Below are 18,566 nucleotides of genomic sequence, written 5' to 3'. Positions count from 1 at the left end.
CCTACAGGAATGAAACACAGTGTGAAATGAGTTTTTATTTCAGTCTTGCTCTGTGTCTCTGAGAGACAGCTTCTAATTAGAATACATCTGTCAGAAGTGCTTTAGCTTCTTGATAACAGAGCTTGTCTCAGTATGAAGTGAAAAGCCCTCTTGGAAAATGTGAAAGAAATTCAATTAACCTTATTTGCCTTTCTCTCATTAAAAGTTTCCCTTCATGCACATCCTCCAAATTTAACTTCAGCTCTAATTTTACAGGGAACTCTTGTAGAAGTGTGGTCGCTAGTGGGCTGCAGCCTGCGACAATGGCAGTATGGAGACCAGCATCCGGACACACCCTACATGCTTAGGAATATTGCGTTACCGGGAAGTGCCTGTCCTCTGTGTTTGGTCCATGACGGCTGCCTCGGGATTAATCATCCTACTCTATTCGCTCTACTATATCTATCTATCTATACTCACTCTATCCGCTCTACTCGTTCACTCTACTCATTGTTCTAAACAAAGACCACAGAACACTGTTTAATACCAAAACAAAACAAAACAAAACAAAAAATAAAACAAAGGCAGGAAAAGAAATAAGAGAAGCTGGATTACTGAAGACTGACTGGCACTGCAGTGGTAATGCGACCGGACTTGCAGGGGAAAGGTCCCGGGTCTGTACTGTGGGACCTCCCTGAGCATGCCAGGCACACACAGGCTGACCAACCAGGTTGGCCGAGTCTGGGAGAGGATTGTGCCATGAAGGCCCTATTGGGAACGACCCTGCTGGGAATACCTGCCTCTCTCTTTCTGTCTCCCTCTCTCTGTGTCCCTTTCTCTCACTGAAGAAATAAATACAGAAACTTAAAAAAAAAAAAAAGAAATTGTGTTGTTGGCTTTTAATGAACAATGTGGTGATGTCTGGTTTTTATTAAATACTACATAAATATTAGTATGATAGACAAATATAGGTATTTTGTAACATAAATGTTATGCTACAAAAAAAGAATCCCAAATGAGCTGAAAAAGCTTTACATGAACAGTTTAGAACATATGAATGCATTTAACCAAGTGCTTCTGGATATATATATATAAATATATATATAAAGTTAGGATAAACGTATTTGAAACATTTGTCTTATATAAAGTATAAGTAACTCAGATTCTTCATAAACATTATAGGTTACTCATTAAAAACATGAAGAGATAAGACCACTCATTTAAAATGCAATGCTAATATAATGTTTCTAAATTTTAAAAATTAGATTAGTGGTCATAAAATGAGCATAAAGATCTTTTAGTCTCTTTTCTCTGTTTTTAGGCAAATCTTGACTGGTTATACTTTTGATTTTTTTCTTTTCATTTTGTAATACATTTACCACCACTTTTTAACTTCCTTTTTATTACTAACATTTTTATCAGTAATGTATAAAGCTTTAAAAAAATTGTATGTGAATGAAATGAAGTCTTTTGTTCCTCATAAATGCCTCAAACACTTTCTAAAGCTATAAAAAGACTCCAAGTTATTCTTTAAAGACTTCTTTAAAAGGCATAATTGTTTTCTCTCAAGTCTTTTTGAAAACCACAAAAATATGTAACCCATTTATGTTGCAAACATTTCAGATGACACCTGTTTCTGATTTGCTGACATTATTTTCCACTCTCTCAAGCACAACTGAAAGCTGAAGAGTTTAGAATAAATGAGTGACAAGGGCAATTAAAAAACAGACTGACATAAAAAAGGTAAAAAAAAAAAAATCTTTCTAAGGCGCATACAGCACACCCTTTAAAGTCTGGCTAAGAGTTTTTGCAGTTTGGCTGATTATTCCCAGTGCTTTAGTGTTTCTTCCTTCCTTGGTGCCAGGGCACTACACAGCCTTGTGTAGTTTTAGTGCTGGGTGTTGACACTCTCTAAAAGGATTCTTATGTTAAAAAACTGGGAAAAATAATAAAACTCATGGTCTCCCCGACCCTGCTACTACTGAAATGCCTCCACTGTTTACAGAACCTGAGAGGTACAAAGGACTTTTCTGGACAGATGAGATCCGAGGTCAAGTCCTGCTTCCGCCCTTGACTGTTCCAGGACACGGAGGCTCATGTGATCATGCAGTCAGTTTTATGACCTGTAGCATGGGTACAAATGAGGGCCCTTGCCTTACTTGTAGTGCTGATTAAAATGAGATGATAGATGCTTTCGCAAAGCATACCACCATAATCTAAATATATTCTTCTGGTTCTTCAGATCTCAGTGCAATGTTCTGCATGGGGCGGGGTCTTAATAAATGTGCGGTGATTGATGGCTGGGAGCAAAGGCTATTACAGAGTTCATGTTTTCCAGTCCACGTGATCCAGGGAGGGCTCCCTCTTGGAGAATGGGTAAATGGGTGTGTGGGGTTCATAGTAACTGAGCAAAAGCTATCAATTACCCTGGCCTCTCCCAAACGCACTTCGCATGAGCTGGATTCTAGTAAATCTCTTGTGAATCCCACAGAGGAGTGAATTTAACCTAAATTTGATTTTCTAAAGTTAATTTATTATTTTGTAATTTGCTATAGGGCACATGCACTCACCAGAGAGAGACAGAGAGAGAGAGAGAAAGTGAAAAAGCAAGACACCAGGTTCAGAACTTGAACTACGGTCAGCTATGTGGGAGTCCAAGGCCTTAATCACCATGCCACCTGCTAGTCCCCTAAATTTGACTATTAAGGACGCTAATATTTTTGACTTCTGGTCATCACTATACTTTGTCTAAAACTCAAAAACTCTGTCACAGACCTATAAGCTAGTATTTAAACTAATTTACATGGTCTCCATGAAACTATACACACACACACACACACACACACACACACACACACACACACACATTTGGCAAGTCTCGCTGTGTTGTGATCCTCTTGCCTCAGCCTCCCAAGTCCCTGGGATTACAAGCATGTGACGCCGTACCTGGCCTTCAGGTTGGATTAGGAATCAAACCTAGGCCTCCCATGTGATCCCAGCCTTCAGAGCACAGTGTTTTAGCAGCATGTGCCACTGCAGCTAGGCCTGCAACTATAAACTTCTAAAGGGAAGGACAGCATTTTACTGGGACATCATGTACTGCAATGCTAGTACATGATTATTTCATATCATTTGTAGACTCGAAAATAGATTAGTCTATGCACTAGCCACTGATCACTCTAAAAGTAACCCTGAGATACATAAAATATAAAGTAATGCCTCCGATGCCGGTCCTATAAGGTAGTGATTAAGGGAGCCAAATCTAACAGGGCTGACTGCAGTTTGCACCTGGCCTGGCAGCTTGAAAAACACACCAAGCATGTGTGCATGCTTGTCCGAAATCTTGACTGAAAGGAGAAATGGAGAAAATAGGATTGCAGCATGATCTTTTTAGGATTGCAGCATGTTTTCTTTTTTTCTCTCTCTCTGGCAAGCACACACCCCCTCTGGCAATAAATAAAATAAAATCATGCCTAACACTAAAGAAAATTTACTGAGTACTCTTCTCATGTCCATGTCCATCTCAGCTGAACTGTGAAAAAAATGTTTGAAAGGGCCTGATCCCATTAAGTTCAAAACCTGTATAACGTGAACTGGTTTGAGCTTTCTTGCTCTTTTTAGTAAGACCAAATCAAAAATGTGTCTCGATTGTTTATATTTGTTTTTTTTTTTTCTTCTATTTGTAAAAGTAATGGTTAAATGTAAGTTTGAACAACAGGAACGGAAAGGAAGAGAAACGGACTAGGAGAATAATCATTCCAGACTCTCCTTCTCACACTCTCCTATGTCGGTTTGAAGTCAAGTGGCAGTAATAAACCTTCCCTCTTTTTCTTACCTTGGCATGTTTTTCCATTGAGCATGAGCTGATACCCAGGTGGGCAGACACACTGAAAGCTTCCAAAGGTGTTTTTACACTCATGCTGGCAGGTGTCTCTACTTTCACACTCATCAATATCTGTTCAGAATGGAAGCAGAGTGCACAGTCAGGCACAACCCAGGCGGAAACTGACACAGTCAAGTATAAACAAGGGCGAGGTGCCAGAGAAACATCTCTTGGGGAATTCACACTTGGGTTAAAAAATGTCAGAGCTGTTTTATATCAAGATCAGTTTTTATATAAAATACTAAATACAGTACAATATACACTGTAGTATGTCACAGCATATGAACATTTCTCCTGTGTGTGAGCATACCTGGTGGGGGGGGGAGTCTTCAAGAAGTTCATAGAAAACACATATTATGGAACAAAAAAACCCAGAATGGATTTCAAAAATTCTGCACCAAAATAAACTCGTATTTCAATCCCCTTTTCCATGAAATTTTTGAAGCCTCCTTATATAAGCTGAATCTCCAAACTGGCTAATTTTTAGATTAGTTAAAAAAAAGAAGACTGAAATGACAAGAGGAAAACAGATTTGTACAAGATTCTAAACCACTCAAGTACTAAACTCTTGACAGATAGTAGAATTTACCCAAAGGATAACATTTCTTTAGAGAGTAGTTGGAGAAAGAATAATTCGATTTTATTTTACTTAAACTGTAGCTGTCTCTCCTTTTAACACCTATATATAACTTGCCTACTCATGGATATCGTGAAACAGAAATGTTTTCATTTTTATGATAGAAATATTCATCAAACTTTTAATGCAATTGTAAAGGACCAGCAGCAAGTGCATGTGTACATATGTGTAGTAGCGTGTCACCTTCCAATAGCCATGTAACTTCTCAGGATCTCAGTGACTCTCTGCCAAAGACGGACATTGAAACTGTCTGTCCTAATTTATAGATATGTTGGAAAGTTCATACAGCATGTTATAGGGGAATGCATTTTATAAAGAATAAGGGGTTATCACTCATTAAAAAATAGCTGCAAAAACAGCAAAGAAAAGGAGAATGAGATAGACGGTAATTCAAAGTTAGTCTTTGCTTTCAGAATAAAGGATATGATTTGGGAGGCCTCAAATTTCTTGTTTCAATTAGGCTTTAGTTTGACTAAGTATTAAAATCTAGTCATATTCTCTGAGCCCACACCCACCCTGGAAAACAGAAGAGACTATGACAAGAAATAGGAGCAGGAGTGCTCTGGGGTAGATCCATAGACACAGCCAAGTGGCAATGGGGAGATGACTCGGACCAAATGACGTGTTCGTTTCACATGTTCGCACATGTTGAAAATATTATCGCAATGATTTAAAGTCTGTTAATAATAAACACTCATCAAATATTTATGTCAATGTTTTTTGCATAATTTTGTTAACCAAAGCATTTATTCCATAATGTAGGAATGTTATTATGACTTATTCCCTTTAAAAATCTCCTTTACCATAAACTAACAACAAAGATTTAAATGTTGAGCTCCAAGTAGTTAATATGGAACTTCCCAAAATATGGATCTTGAAATGGCCCCAAGTATTATTTCTATTCAGCAGCAATGAGATATTATTGCTTCTAAATTTATTAAATTAAATGGTCAAATTAACGTGTGTAATATATTAGCAGAAACAGTGGAGTCCACAGATTTGGTAATTAGGTACTATCTCACCAAATGGGACAAAACGTATGTTGGCATAATAATAAATAATAGTGTGGCCCTTGCATTGAAACAGAACTTCTTTCTTCTGTCCCTTTCTGCTTCTCTCTTCCCTTTCTTCCTCCCTTTCTTTTTCCATGTACCAAATAATGGGACCCTTTCTGTTTGCTAATTCCCCTTGGTGCCTAGCTCAACGACATGCAAAATGTAGATACTCACAGAAACTGAATAAATGGGGACCGGCAGTTAGTGTAATGGCTATGTCGCCGGACTCCCATGTAGTTGACCATGGTTCAAATCCTGGACCTGGTGGCTTAAACTCACGCTGGGTGCATGTGCATGCATGCCCAAGATCCCAAGAGGAGAATGGAGGAGAAGGGATTGCAGCATGGCCATCCCCCCTAGGGGGGTGATTTCTTGCTTTCTGTCTCTCTGTCTCTGTCTTTCTGGTGAGCGCACATACCCTATAGCAAAAATCTCCCCAAAAAAAGAAAAAAAAGAGAAAGAAACTGAATAAATGAATGGCAGATAGTTAATTCTTTCTGTACAGACTTGGGTTCGATTCCTGCAAAAGCTAAATTTTAGTCCAAGTTTAAACAAAATTTCATAGTGAGAATTTGAATCTTTTGCAACTTGTCTATTCCAGATAGTTAATTAAAGGCATTTGGTGTTCTTGTTACATAATTCCAAAGCTGTCTGCAATCTTGGTGTGAATTTCTTTATTAGTCCCAATATTACTAAATACTCTATTTTAAGAAATGCCTAAGCCTGGTAATGGTTCCAAAGAAACTTAAATCTTCAGTAGATGATTAGTTGTAAAAGTTTACTCTTGATAATCCAAGATTGATCCTCACTGAAATAATGGTCGCCTCAACAGTGGAAAATTGTCTAAGAAAGCTAATTCTAATAACGTAAGATCGGTGTAATATAAGCAGAAAGACAAACCACTTGTGGGACTCTACTGTGATGCAGCTTCTGCCATAGATACTGGTAAAGAAAAAGAGAACTGGGTATATATATATATATATATATTTTTTTTTTTGGAGAGGTTTTTGCTATAGGGCGTGTGTGCTTGCCAGAAAGACAGAGACGGACAGAGAGACAGAAAGTGAGAAATCACCCCCCAGGAGGGATGGCCACGCCGCAATCCCTTCTCCTCCATTCTCCTCTTGGGATCTTGGGCATGCACGCATACGTGCCCCGCATGAGTTTAAACCACAGGGTCCGGGACTCAAACCACGATTGAACATGGGAGTGGGAGTTCAGCGACATAGCCATTATGCCAACTGCTGGTCCCGAAAACTGGATTTTTAATCTGGAAAAGTTTTCTTAAAATGACTTGAACTGGGCCAGCAGGCAGTTGTGAAGGTTAAGGCAGCTGGCTCCCATATGGTTGATTGTGCTGTTTGAGTCCTGGACCTGGAGGTTAGAAAATCACACCAGTCTGTGCATGCCCAAAATCCTGAGAGGAGAATGAAGGAGGAGGAGGAGGAGGAGGAGGAGGAGGAATTGCGCTATAGCCATCCCCCCTGGGGGGGTGACTTCTTACTCTCTCTCTGTCTGTCTCCAGTGAGTGAATACACCCTATAGCAAATTAAAAAGAAAAACAAATGACTTGGACCTTCAGATAATTTAGAAGGAACCAGCCAGATGGTGTCTAGTATGGGAGATGGGGCTCAATTTATGTATCACAGCATAAACAGAGATATGGGGGCAGGAGGAAAATGGTAAAAGAAAATAAAATAACTTTTCTAAAATGAAAGTTGAGAGAGAGGGATGTAAAATCTTTCCAGTAGGAATGGCTATTTGGAAGAGATTTCAAAAGACAACATGTCAGATGTTAATTCTGTCAATAAAAGAACAAAGGGCCAGCCAGTGGTGTGGTGGTTAAGGCAGCTGGATCCCACATGGTTGACTGCGTTGTTTGAGTCCCGGACTTGGCAACTTTAAAAACACTCTTGGTGTGCGTATGTGTGCACCCGAAATCATGAAGAGGGAGAGATGGAGGAGAAGGGATTATGGCATGATCATTTCCCATGGGCAATGCTTTCTCACTCTTTCTCTCTAGCTAGTACATACGACCTCTGGAAAATTTATAAAACAAAAAACAGTTAAAAAAAATTAACTAACAAAGAGTTAAAACCATGCACATGAAAAACTACCAATACTCTGAGTGTCTGGGGACAGGTTGAGAGTGCTGTTTAATGTACTGGTCAGAATGGTGGGGTCCACAGACTTGGTAATTTAAGTAGTGTTTGACCATATGAGACAAAGTGGGGAGTATTGTTAATGAATATTATATTTGACGCAAAAGGAATAGAAGAAACCAGCATTGCTCACAATTCTGAGAAGCTGATCACAAGGGAGATGTTTCCATAGCCATCATATTAAGCTATAGATACGCCAGGATATCTAGTCAGAAAAGTTTCACTGAAACATGAACCTAAGGAACAAAGGTAAAGAATGAGTGTCCAAAGGGATTGAATATCTGAGTAGAGGTGATCTGAGGATTGGTCCATGCAAGGTTGAACAATACGCATGTCTGAGAAGATACTGGCATAGGAACAGGCCTTGGAGAAAGGTAGCAAAAGGAAAGAAAAAAATGAAATTAAAAAGAAAAAAGGTTTAAAATGTTCTGTAAAATGTGTAAGATAAAGTATATTTAGGAGAGAACAAAGGGTAGACCATTCAGAGCACTGTTTGAAAACGCGGTTGGCATAGGGGTCTTTGAATTTGAACAGAATTTCTTCCTTTTTTCCCTATTCTCTTTTTTTCCTTCCTCCATCTCTAACAAGTAGTAGGGCTAACTACTGCTTGCCAACTCCCCTTGGTGCTGAGCTCAATGATATGCAGACTGTGAATACTCACAGAAAACTATGTTAAATGAATGACAGATGGTAACATTTGCCACTTCACCAAAAGGGTCTTAATTTGTAAGCTGGAAATTACATTTCACTTTTGCAACCAAATGAAATTACAGACTTGTGAGTTTAGATAAAGAAAGATACTGCAGGCGCACATTGTAGAGTGGTGGAAATTAAGTTATTTTGTCCTGGCTCACATTGTCTCTCCAGTGACATTCAGACGTACAAAATAACTGAACAGAGAACATCCACAGTGAGCAGGGCTGTGGGGCTACAGGATGCTGACATACAGAACAACCATGTAGTTGAGCCGGTAGCTAAAACTTTCACCTATAATCCACTGCTTTTGAATCCATCAGAGGTAGACATAATCTGATGGCATTATATTATGTGACAATAAGTATATCCTTTTAAAAAATATATATATTCTGGATGCCATTGATGTTTACTTCCATACAGCATTTATTTATTACTAATTAATTAATTTGTTTTTGACAGACTTTTGCTATAGGATATGTGTGCTTATTAGAGAGAGAGAAAGAAAGTGAGAAATCATCGCCCAGGGGGATGACCACATCACAATCCCTTCTCCTCCATTCTCCTCTCAGGATTTTGGGCATGCACACACACATACCTGCCGTGAGTTTCAAGGACTTGAACCACGGTCGACCATGTGGGAGTCCAGCACCTTAAGCACTATACCATCTACTGGCCCTACAGCATTAAATTTAGTAACACTTTCAGAGGTGATCATAAAGAGAAGCTGTTTATACAACACAATAAACCATTAGAATGCACACATGTAAATACATCATTTATTTTAATGAAGTTTGTAATAGTCTAAGGTGCCACAATAAATGTCTTGAAACTTTGCATCACCCCAGACTTGAGATCAGATGTAGTTTACGGAACCCAAACAATTAGAGGTGGTGTCCACATGTTTACTCTGGTCAGTAAGTGAGCCCACAGAAAAAGAAATGTAAGACAGCTGACATTTACCTACACATGTGTCAAGGCTTGCCTCAAAGCCTTCAGGGCAAGTTTTCCTAATAGTCCGTCTAGTCCTGGAGAGAGAAGTTCTGCTGTTTCTATACTCTGAGTAGGAGCTGTAGAGATGTGAGTACTGTCTGTAGTGCTGTTGAGGTTGATAGTTGTTTCTCACAGGGGAGAACCGTGCCAGGTTATAGCTACTGGATTGAGAGCCATAATTTGGCAGCCTTTCCAGTCCAGCGCAAGATTTCCCGTCCCCTAGTAAATGTTGTCCTGGGGGACAGAGACACTTGAAGCTGCCGGGGGTGTTGGAGCACTGATGTGCACAAGGTTTAGGCACTTGCTCGCATTCATTAATGTCTGCTCGTGTGCCATGAGACATAAAAAAGAGAGAGAAAAAAAACACACACACATATACATAAACACAGGGATAAAGAATCAATCTGTGAAACAAACTGAAGACATTATGCTACTCTCCAAAGTCAGGAGCACAGTCATCTCTCCTCAAAACTGTTTTGAACATCTGACAAAGCGTTTATCATTCATCTATGAAAAGTGGTAAGATTCTAGGACCAGCAGTTGGCGTAATGGCTATGTTGCTGAACTCCCACGTAGTTGACTGCGGTTTGAGTCCCAGACCCGGTGGCTTAAAACTCACGCCAGGCATGTGTGCGTGCGTGCCCAAGATCCCGAGAGGAGAATGGAGGAGAAGGGATTGTGGTGTGGCCATCCCCCCTGGGGGGTGATTTCTCGCTTTCTGTCTCTCTGTCTCTCTCTGTCTGGCGAGTGCACGCGCCCTATAGCAAAAACCTCTACAAAAAAAGAAAAAAAAAGTGGTAAGATTCTGACTCTCTCTGAGTGTGGCTTCCCATGCATGAGTTTAATTTGAATATTCACATTGTAACCGGGGCTCAGAAGGCCAGACCCTGGTTCTGTGAATCCATCCTCCTTTCATTTCCAGTTGAGGTGGCCTCAAAACCTAATGAACTCTATCTCCTTGATGGAAAAAAACCAACTTCAGAATGTATCAGTTTGGGCTAAGTTGGCATATATTTTATATGTAAGTGTAAGTGTGATATTGGCATTTTAAATCTATAAACACAACACTCAGATTTCTGAGTTCAGCTGGGTAGGGACAGTCTCAATCATTACATTTGAATGTCTTCCTCTGGGAAAAAAAGGTACAAAAGAGTGTGAAATACCAAACCAATGCAATGTTTTTGAAACTGCAATTATAAAAAAATAGTCTCAATCGTATCTGTTAACACATAATATGTGTTCATATTCAAAATTTATATTGCTTAACTTGCTTTTTCTCTCTTTAGACAAATCGATCTTTCAGATGGATTCAAGATTTTCCTAACTGGTTGGCAATGTTGGAAATATTTTAATATATTTAGATGTGACTTTTATAGATATGGAATGACTTTTATGTTTCTTTGCTTATTTATATGTAAGTGCTCATAGCTTTTTAGGAGCCATCTTTGCCCGAAGATATATTCTCCACACAGTAGCCAGGGTGATCATTTCCAAATAGAAATCATATTGCACTGCTTATCTACCCAAGATCTTCTAGGTTTTCCTATCACACATTTTTGAGGAAAATCTAAACTCTTTTTTCATGGCCTGTTTACCCTCTCTACCTAACTTTGCTCCCACAGCACTGTCGCATGGTCGTTTCTCATCATTACCGGGGCCTTCCTCTTTAAAGGACCTTGCCCCATGGTCCCCTCACCATGGAATATACTTGCACTAAGGAATATACTGACCTTTACATGGTGGCCACCCCTTTGTTTCATTCAGTATCTTAGAGAAGCTGCCTGGATCCCAGTGCTACCACCCAAACGTAGGTGACGTTTCCCTCACACTGTTTTATATTTTCTTAGAGTGGTTTTCACTCTCTGAAATTGGATTATTTATTTGGCTGGTAATTGTTGTTTTTCTTCATGGAAGAGAAACTCCATGAATACAGAAAACCAGTGTGCCTATTAAGCGCTGTAATCCTACAACCTACAACACCATCCAGGGCCAATCAGGTGCCCAATAAACATGTGTTCAATCAATGAAGGAATAAGCTTGCCATGATGTGCCAAATCATTGCTAATAGAAATAGAAAGAGTCACATGGGGTCATGTGGTCTTGCATACAGAGAAATCAGAGTTCAGAAGCTAATGCAGATCTTTATTATGTTGGCAGAGGGAAGAGTGATACCACATCTCTAGCCTGCATTTAGTTCTAATAGTACTCACTGGTGTCTGTAATTATACTATTGCAAATTTCAGATGCAGGGATACTGGCATACCTAGAGACTTTTACATTTTTTCTGCCTTTTTTGAATTAATAACTGAGCCAAGTATATTTTTATTTCACCAAAAGATTAAAAAGAAGGAAGTAGAAACACAGAATCATTTATTTGCATATAAATACACAATCCATAAAGATTTCAGTTTTTTTAAAAAATTTCTATGTTAACATATGAAGAATTTACAACTCATCCTATAAACTGAAAAAGTGATTGAAAACCAGGGCTCAAAAGCAAATTCTTTAACTTATTAGTATAGTGGCAAGAAAGAAAACAATATAAAAAGAAAAAAAGGGGTAACTTGGCTTTAAAAATGAGGTTAGTAGGCAGAAATTAAAATTAATATTTTTAATCTCTTTAAAGCAATGGTTGTACCTTCTTCATTGCATTATTCCCAAGCCTTGTCTCTAACATTCAAATGTTGGTTAAATTAGTGAACAAATAAGTATATTCCATTTTGATAAGTTACTGTTATGGCTGAACAAGATGTTAAATTCTACATAAATTGCAATATCTAAATAGTAGACTAAAATGATATGGATTCTTTCTTTTCAAAAGTATTTCTTTTAGAAGAGTTTTTAGTATGGGCATTAGTCTGAACATTTACTATATTCAAAGTACTATGTTAGGAACCATACAAAGACAGAATTAAGTCTTTATGGGACAATTTTCAATAAATAATTTTTAAGTAGACAATCAAGATCTTCAATTTGAAAAGCATTGCATGAAACTCAGAAATTAGTATTTATAGCCCACACAATATTTTTTCAGTTAAATATTCTGAGGAAGAATATACTTTGATAGATCAATTTCTTGATTATAAATGCATCAAATATTTTGAAAGCATATGGTTACTTTCCTACTTTCCTACTTTTCTATCATCTGTCTTACTTTATACTCAATTATAACTAAGATTGCAGCAGACAAACAATTATGAGAACTGAATGAAATGATTTAAAGCACAGGGGATGGCATATACGAAGCGCTAAATATATGGTAAAGTAATAATTACACATTTGTTTAAATTTTATGTTCACATTTCAATCCCTCATACCCTAACATTCATCCTATATAGAAGTATATATCATGATTTAATAAAATGTATTATGCTAACATTCATTATGTGCATAGAAAAATAAAAAATAATCAATGAGATATCCTTGATAATTAAGTTTCCACGGCAATTATAACAGAACCTCACTTTGACATAAGCGATGTAAAATGAGCATTCAGTAAGTGATTGTCACTGGAAATGTCACTGGAAATTGAACTCAGTATCTAAGTCTCCGAAGAATTATCCAATTTATGTTATGGGTTAAACAAATCAATTTACATACCTTCTAACTGTAGCAAGGGAGCACCTGAGGATAAAGAGTGGTTCAAGCAGGACGATAAGCTAGGTAATTACACAGTAGCTTTATTACTCAATAAGGATCTTGTGAACTTACCCATACAGGGTCTTCCAACTCCTTGAGATCTATAACCTCTTGGGCACACACAGCGATGGCTGCCTCTTGTATTTTCACATATCTGGTTATATCTGCACTGATGGGTCCCATCTTTACATTCATCAATATCTATAGACATGGAGGCAATAAAAAGTAATAATATTTCTTCTTTTAAAACCTAAAGACATTGTACTGAAAATTAACTTTGTGCAGAAATGCCAAAGGTTGTAATTCTCACCATGGAGTTAAATATCTTATCAAGGTATCATTTAGAGCCAGAAAACCTGGGTTCAAGTCCCAGATCTGTTACTTTCTTGCTTGTTTATTTATTGAGAGAGAGAATTCCCAAAAGTGTTTCAATACTGTGATTCACTCCCAGTTTCAGTCATAAGCATGCCCAGTGTACTCAGGGAAGTCTCCGGACACAAACCAGGAACAGTGGGTCAGCCTTGTGGAGCATCAAGTTTCACCTCTGTGCCACCATCCAGCCCCCTCTGCCACATATTAACTGACTCCCTTTCCTCCTCCTGATCTCTACTATGGAAAGAGTTTTATTCTCAGCCCCCCACCCCAATAGTCCCTTTTCTTTTGCCATTTTACTTTATATGTTTTTTTGTTTGTTTGTTTGTTTGTTTTTTTGCTATAGGGTTCATGTATTCACCAGAGAGACAAAGGAGAGAGAAAAGGAGAGAAGAAAGCACCTTCCCATGGGGATGGTCATGCTGCAATTCCTTCTCCTCCATCTCTCCTTGCTTTCAGGATTCTGGGCATGCATGCACATGCACCTAGAGCGCTTTTCGAACACTCAGGTCCAGGACTTAAACCAATGAATGGGTTAGCTGTGTGGGAACTGGCTGCCTCAAACACCAGGCCACAGAGCTGTCCCCGTCTGTCTTATTTATACTACTGGTTAGTGTTTACGCAGATTAGAGCGAGAGTGTTACACTGATGCAGATCTTCGGTTCTGTTAGCAGCTACTGGCTGGACATCTTGAGCTGTTTCACCAGTACTTCAAGCCCGGCATACCCAAGTGTCTTATCCTCACTCGCAGACTGAAGATACCCACGCTCCTGGTTTCCCAGCAACCAGGCTGCAAATGTGAGTCACCTTTAATGTATTCCCTCACTGGCTAAGGCTGGGCATTTCTGCTCTCTTCAATCAAAACCATGTATCTCCACATTTCTGTTCCCACTTGGCTCAATTTCTGCTGTAGCTTCTTAAAGAGTGTTCTGGTCCTATAGCTAATCTCTTTTCTAGTTAATTGTACATATCATTGCAGAGTCAATATTCCTAAAAATATTTGCAGGTCCATATAACTGCACATGATGCCCTGAGTCGGTACTACGCTTACCAGTTCAGAAAAATATTTATCCACATCCATAGTGTTAGAACGGAAAGGAATCTGAAATCTGATAGTCCAACCCTCTCCACCAATTTTGTTTTCTTTATCAAGAAACAAATCTTCTATGTATCCCAAGTACCAACAAATGATCAATATTCCTTTATCTGATAGAATCATATTATTTTCAAACAATCTGAAGACATACTGTTACTTGATTTATTTTTGTTTGCATTCTCTTGTCTTAACTTTCTTCCTGAATTGCTAGATGGCATGTGTACTTGTGTGTGGGGAGGGGGTAGAGAGAGTTAAAGCTGCCCCAGTGGGATGAGGTCCTGCTGCAATCCTTTTATAACCATTTCTCCATCCCATCAGGATGTGGGGCATGCTGAGATTCAAACCATGGGCAGCCAAGTGGGATCCAGCTCCCTCCACACAGCACTTAACCATTTTGCTATGGCCAGCCCCATACTGTAACTTTATTCATAAATATCTTAGAAGAGATTTTCTTAGTTTTTTTATACATTTAATCACTACATAGCATTACAGCATACAAAATGAACTTTCTCAGCATGAATACATTGTATATTAGTCCAGTCAAAGATATTATCATATATGTTATCATCAATAGATCATTTTCCATTTTTCTGTCCCTTAACTATTTTGCTTCTTTCTTTTTCCCTTTGATTTCCTTCCTCTCACCCTCCCCTATACGCTATCTTTTTTACAATGAAAAGCGTCAACTCAAATTCCATGTGATCATAAGACGTGTTGAAAGAGAAATAGCTGTCAAAAAGATGAGGTTTAATACTTTATCCCTAAGTCCCTCTCTTTACCCTTGTGCAGGGCTTGCTTGTTTTATTTTTCCTAATAGTACCACCTAGGAAATTCCATTCATGCGTGTGTGTGTGTGTGTGTGTGTGTGTGTGTGTGTGTGTATGGGTGCATATTTAAATTTGCTAGGGAGTGCATAGGCTTGCTGGAGAGAAGGGAGGAAAAAGTGAGAAAGTATCCCTCATGGGAATCTACAGCCATTTCTCCTCTCTATCTCCTTTGGGGATGTTAGGCACACACTCACATGTACCTGGTGTGTGCTTCAAATGCCAGGCCCAGGACTCAAACTGCACAGTTGGCCATGTGGAGCTAGCTACCTTACTTATAAGCCACCAGCTGACTCCATGCCTGTATTTAAATGTGATCACTTCCATGACATCTTTCCTTGTCACTCCTCCTAGATATGATCACTGTCTTGGATAATTTTGTGCAATTTTATTTGTACCTCTTTTGTAGCATTGCATTCCACCTTGTTGTGTGTCATTTGTTTGTTTTGTTTTGGCCTATGGCAGAGAGAATGAAGTAGGTCAAATATACCCAGTATGTAACTCGCTGAGGACTGGTATCTGTGGTAGTTTTTCTTTTTGGAGACCCCGCAGCCTGCAGTTTCTAGCTTTGACAAATCAGGTAAACTGGTTCAGAATAGTTACACAAAGAACAAACTCAGGCAGAAATCTAATTCACTTTATTACCTGGGCATTGATTCGACATGTGCTAACTCAGTAGGCTAACCTAGAACAGACACACAAAGGATGAACTTAGGAAGAATATAATTTACTTTGTTATCTGGTAATCAATTTTAAAATTAAAATGTACTTAGTTGTAAAATAATTCTATTTTGAAACTTAAATAAATCTCTACAAACACAATTTTTTCTCAACTACCCTATGAAACCCCAAACATATATGCTAAATTACATATTAAAAATAATGGGATATATAACTGAAGCTGACGGGCTAAAGGATGTACAAACACAAGAGATGGGTGTGAATGCCAGATGTGGTGTGTGTGGAGGAGTGGGGCCTGGGGAAAAAAATTGGAGGAGGGATATAGAGACAGAATTGTTGAGACAGGGAGGTAGTATTGTTATATTTTGATCAACTAGACCGGGGAGAAATGTTCACATATTGAAATGATCACCTTGTAAGCTAAAAAATGTGATTGCCTGTATTAAAAAATGTAAAAAAACAATAATGGGATATAATATTAACTCATGTGGATATTAATTATGGAGCCAAATGTGCAACTGATGGAGCTCTGAATGATTCTGTCTCCACGGTGAGCTTCCACCTGCTAACCATGACCCTGAGACCCCAGAGCTCAACCAATCATACTAGAAGTTAGGAAGACCTATGGATAAAGAAAGACTCCTAGTTAGCTTTTACTCTAATTACTAATAGTTTTTTTTTTTTCTTTTCATCATAGAGCATGAAAGAGAGAGAAAAAGAAAGAGAGAGAGAGGAATACTCTCTATGAGTCTATCACACCATGGTCTATTTTCTTCCATCCTTTATTCTACCAGCATCCTGGACACATGTACATGTACCCAGCGCATTTTCAGGTCAACTGGGTTGGGACTTGCAGCTGCTTGGCATGTGGCTCCCAGGTCCATAGTCCCACACACAGCCAACAGTACCACAAGGCTGGGCATAATCATAATGGGTGCCTTACTTCACTCGGTGATGACAAATAGACCTCCGCCACTGAACGGCCAGACACTCACCAATGCAGGTTCCATTTTCTGCCTTGGTCATTCCATTTGGACATAGGTCAATGCACTTGTAGCCACCACGGGTGTTCTTACAGTGTTGGTCTGGTCTGCAGACATTCTGTCTGCACTCGTTTACATCTTGATAAAAGGACAAAGGTAACACAGATTGAAAAAATTATTTCTTCCACTATTTTTTTTTTTTTGGAGAGGTTTTTTGCTATAGGCCACGTGCACTTGCCAGAAAGACAGAGAGAAACAGAAAGACAGAAAGCAAGAAATCACCCCCAGGCAGGATGGCCATGCCACAATCCATTCTTCTCCATTCCCTTCTTGGGATCTTGGGCACAAATTTACACGTGCCCTGCATGATTTTAAGCCACCAGGCCTGGGACTCGAACTGCAGTTGACTATGTGGGAGTCCAGTGACATAGCCATTATGCCATCTGCTGGTCCCAATGATTTCTTCCACTTTTCCACAGAAAACAAACCTTTGGATTTTAAGGATAAATTCCCACAGATGTTATTTGCATAATTATCATATAAAGTTAAACGCTTAAATCCAACAAAGTATGTAACACACTTCACATTAAAACAGAATGATAAATACTGATGAGGCTGCCTTGTGAAAAGGGAACTCTCCTACACTGTTGTTAGGAATGTAAATTAGTGCAGCCACTGTGGAGAACAATATGGAGGTTTCTCAAAGACATACAAATAGAACTACCATATGATCCAGCAATTTCACTCCTGGGTATCTACCTGAAAGATGAGAATATACTCCACTTGGAAAAACATTTGTGTGTTCTGTGTTTATTGCAGCACTATTCCTGATTGCTAAGATATGAAACCAATTCAAATGTCTAAGAACAGATGAATGGATTGAAAAAGTGTGGCACATATACACTATGAAAGACTACTCGACCATAAAAAACAATGTGACTGGCATTTGATAGACAGTAGACAAATATGGAGAATTTAATGCTAGATGAAGCAAGTAAGACTATAAAAGAGTGGTATTTTATGTCCCTGCTTAGTATATAGCAAATGTCTGCACTCCGTGGCAGAAATTCAAAGATTGGAAGGTATAAAAGCATGGAGAACAACTGTGAATACTAGAGACAATATGGGAAGAGGGTAAGCACGGGGGTGGTGGTGGTGAAGAAGGGCATCAAGGGAGAAAAAATAAAAGTAAAACATTCAGGGAACACAAAACTGGAAAATTATCCATTGATGATAATGTATATGGTAATATCTTTGATTGGACTAATACACAATGTATTCATACTGGGGAAATTCATCTTGTATGTTGTAAAGATGTACAATGTTGGGACCAGCAGAAGATGTAATGGTTATGTTGCTGGACTCCCATGCAATTGACCATGGCTTGAGTCGCGGACCTGGTAGCTTGAAACTCAGGCCAGGTGCGTGAGCATGCATGCCCAAAATTCTGAAAGGAGAATGAAAGGGAGGGATTACAAAGTCACCATCCCCTTTAGGGGGTGATTTCTCATTTTCTGTCTCTTTGTCTCTCTCTGTCTCTCCAGCAAGCACATATGCCCTATAGCAAAA

At 38.8% G+C, this 18,566-nt stretch overlaps 1 protein-coding gene across 1 annotated transcript in view; it reads right to left on the bottom strand.

Annotated features, from left to right (window-relative positions):
* Positions 1-18,566, bottom strand: part of HMCN1 (hemicentin 1) — a 402,083-nt gene that overhangs the window by 8,707 nt on the left and 374,810 nt on the right. Inside the window, 4 exon segments of the mRNA XM_027767566.1 lie at positions 3,815-3,934; positions 9,373-9,723; positions 13,114-13,242; positions 17,010-17,135. Coding sequence (XP_027623367.1) covers positions 3,815-3,934; positions 9,373-9,723; positions 13,114-13,242; positions 17,010-17,135 — 726 coding nt within the window.

This window comes from Tupaia chinensis, unplaced genomic scaffold, assembly GCF_000334495.1.
Source record: "Tupaia chinensis unplaced genomic scaffold, TupChi_1.0 Scaffold144318_1, whole genome shotgun sequence".
Taxonomy (NCBI): domain Eukaryota; kingdom Metazoa; phylum Chordata; class Mammalia; order Scandentia; family Tupaiidae; genus Tupaia; species Tupaia belangeri.
Note: the sequence above shows the minus strand (reverse complement) of the source record. Positions and strands in the feature narration are given on the sequence as shown.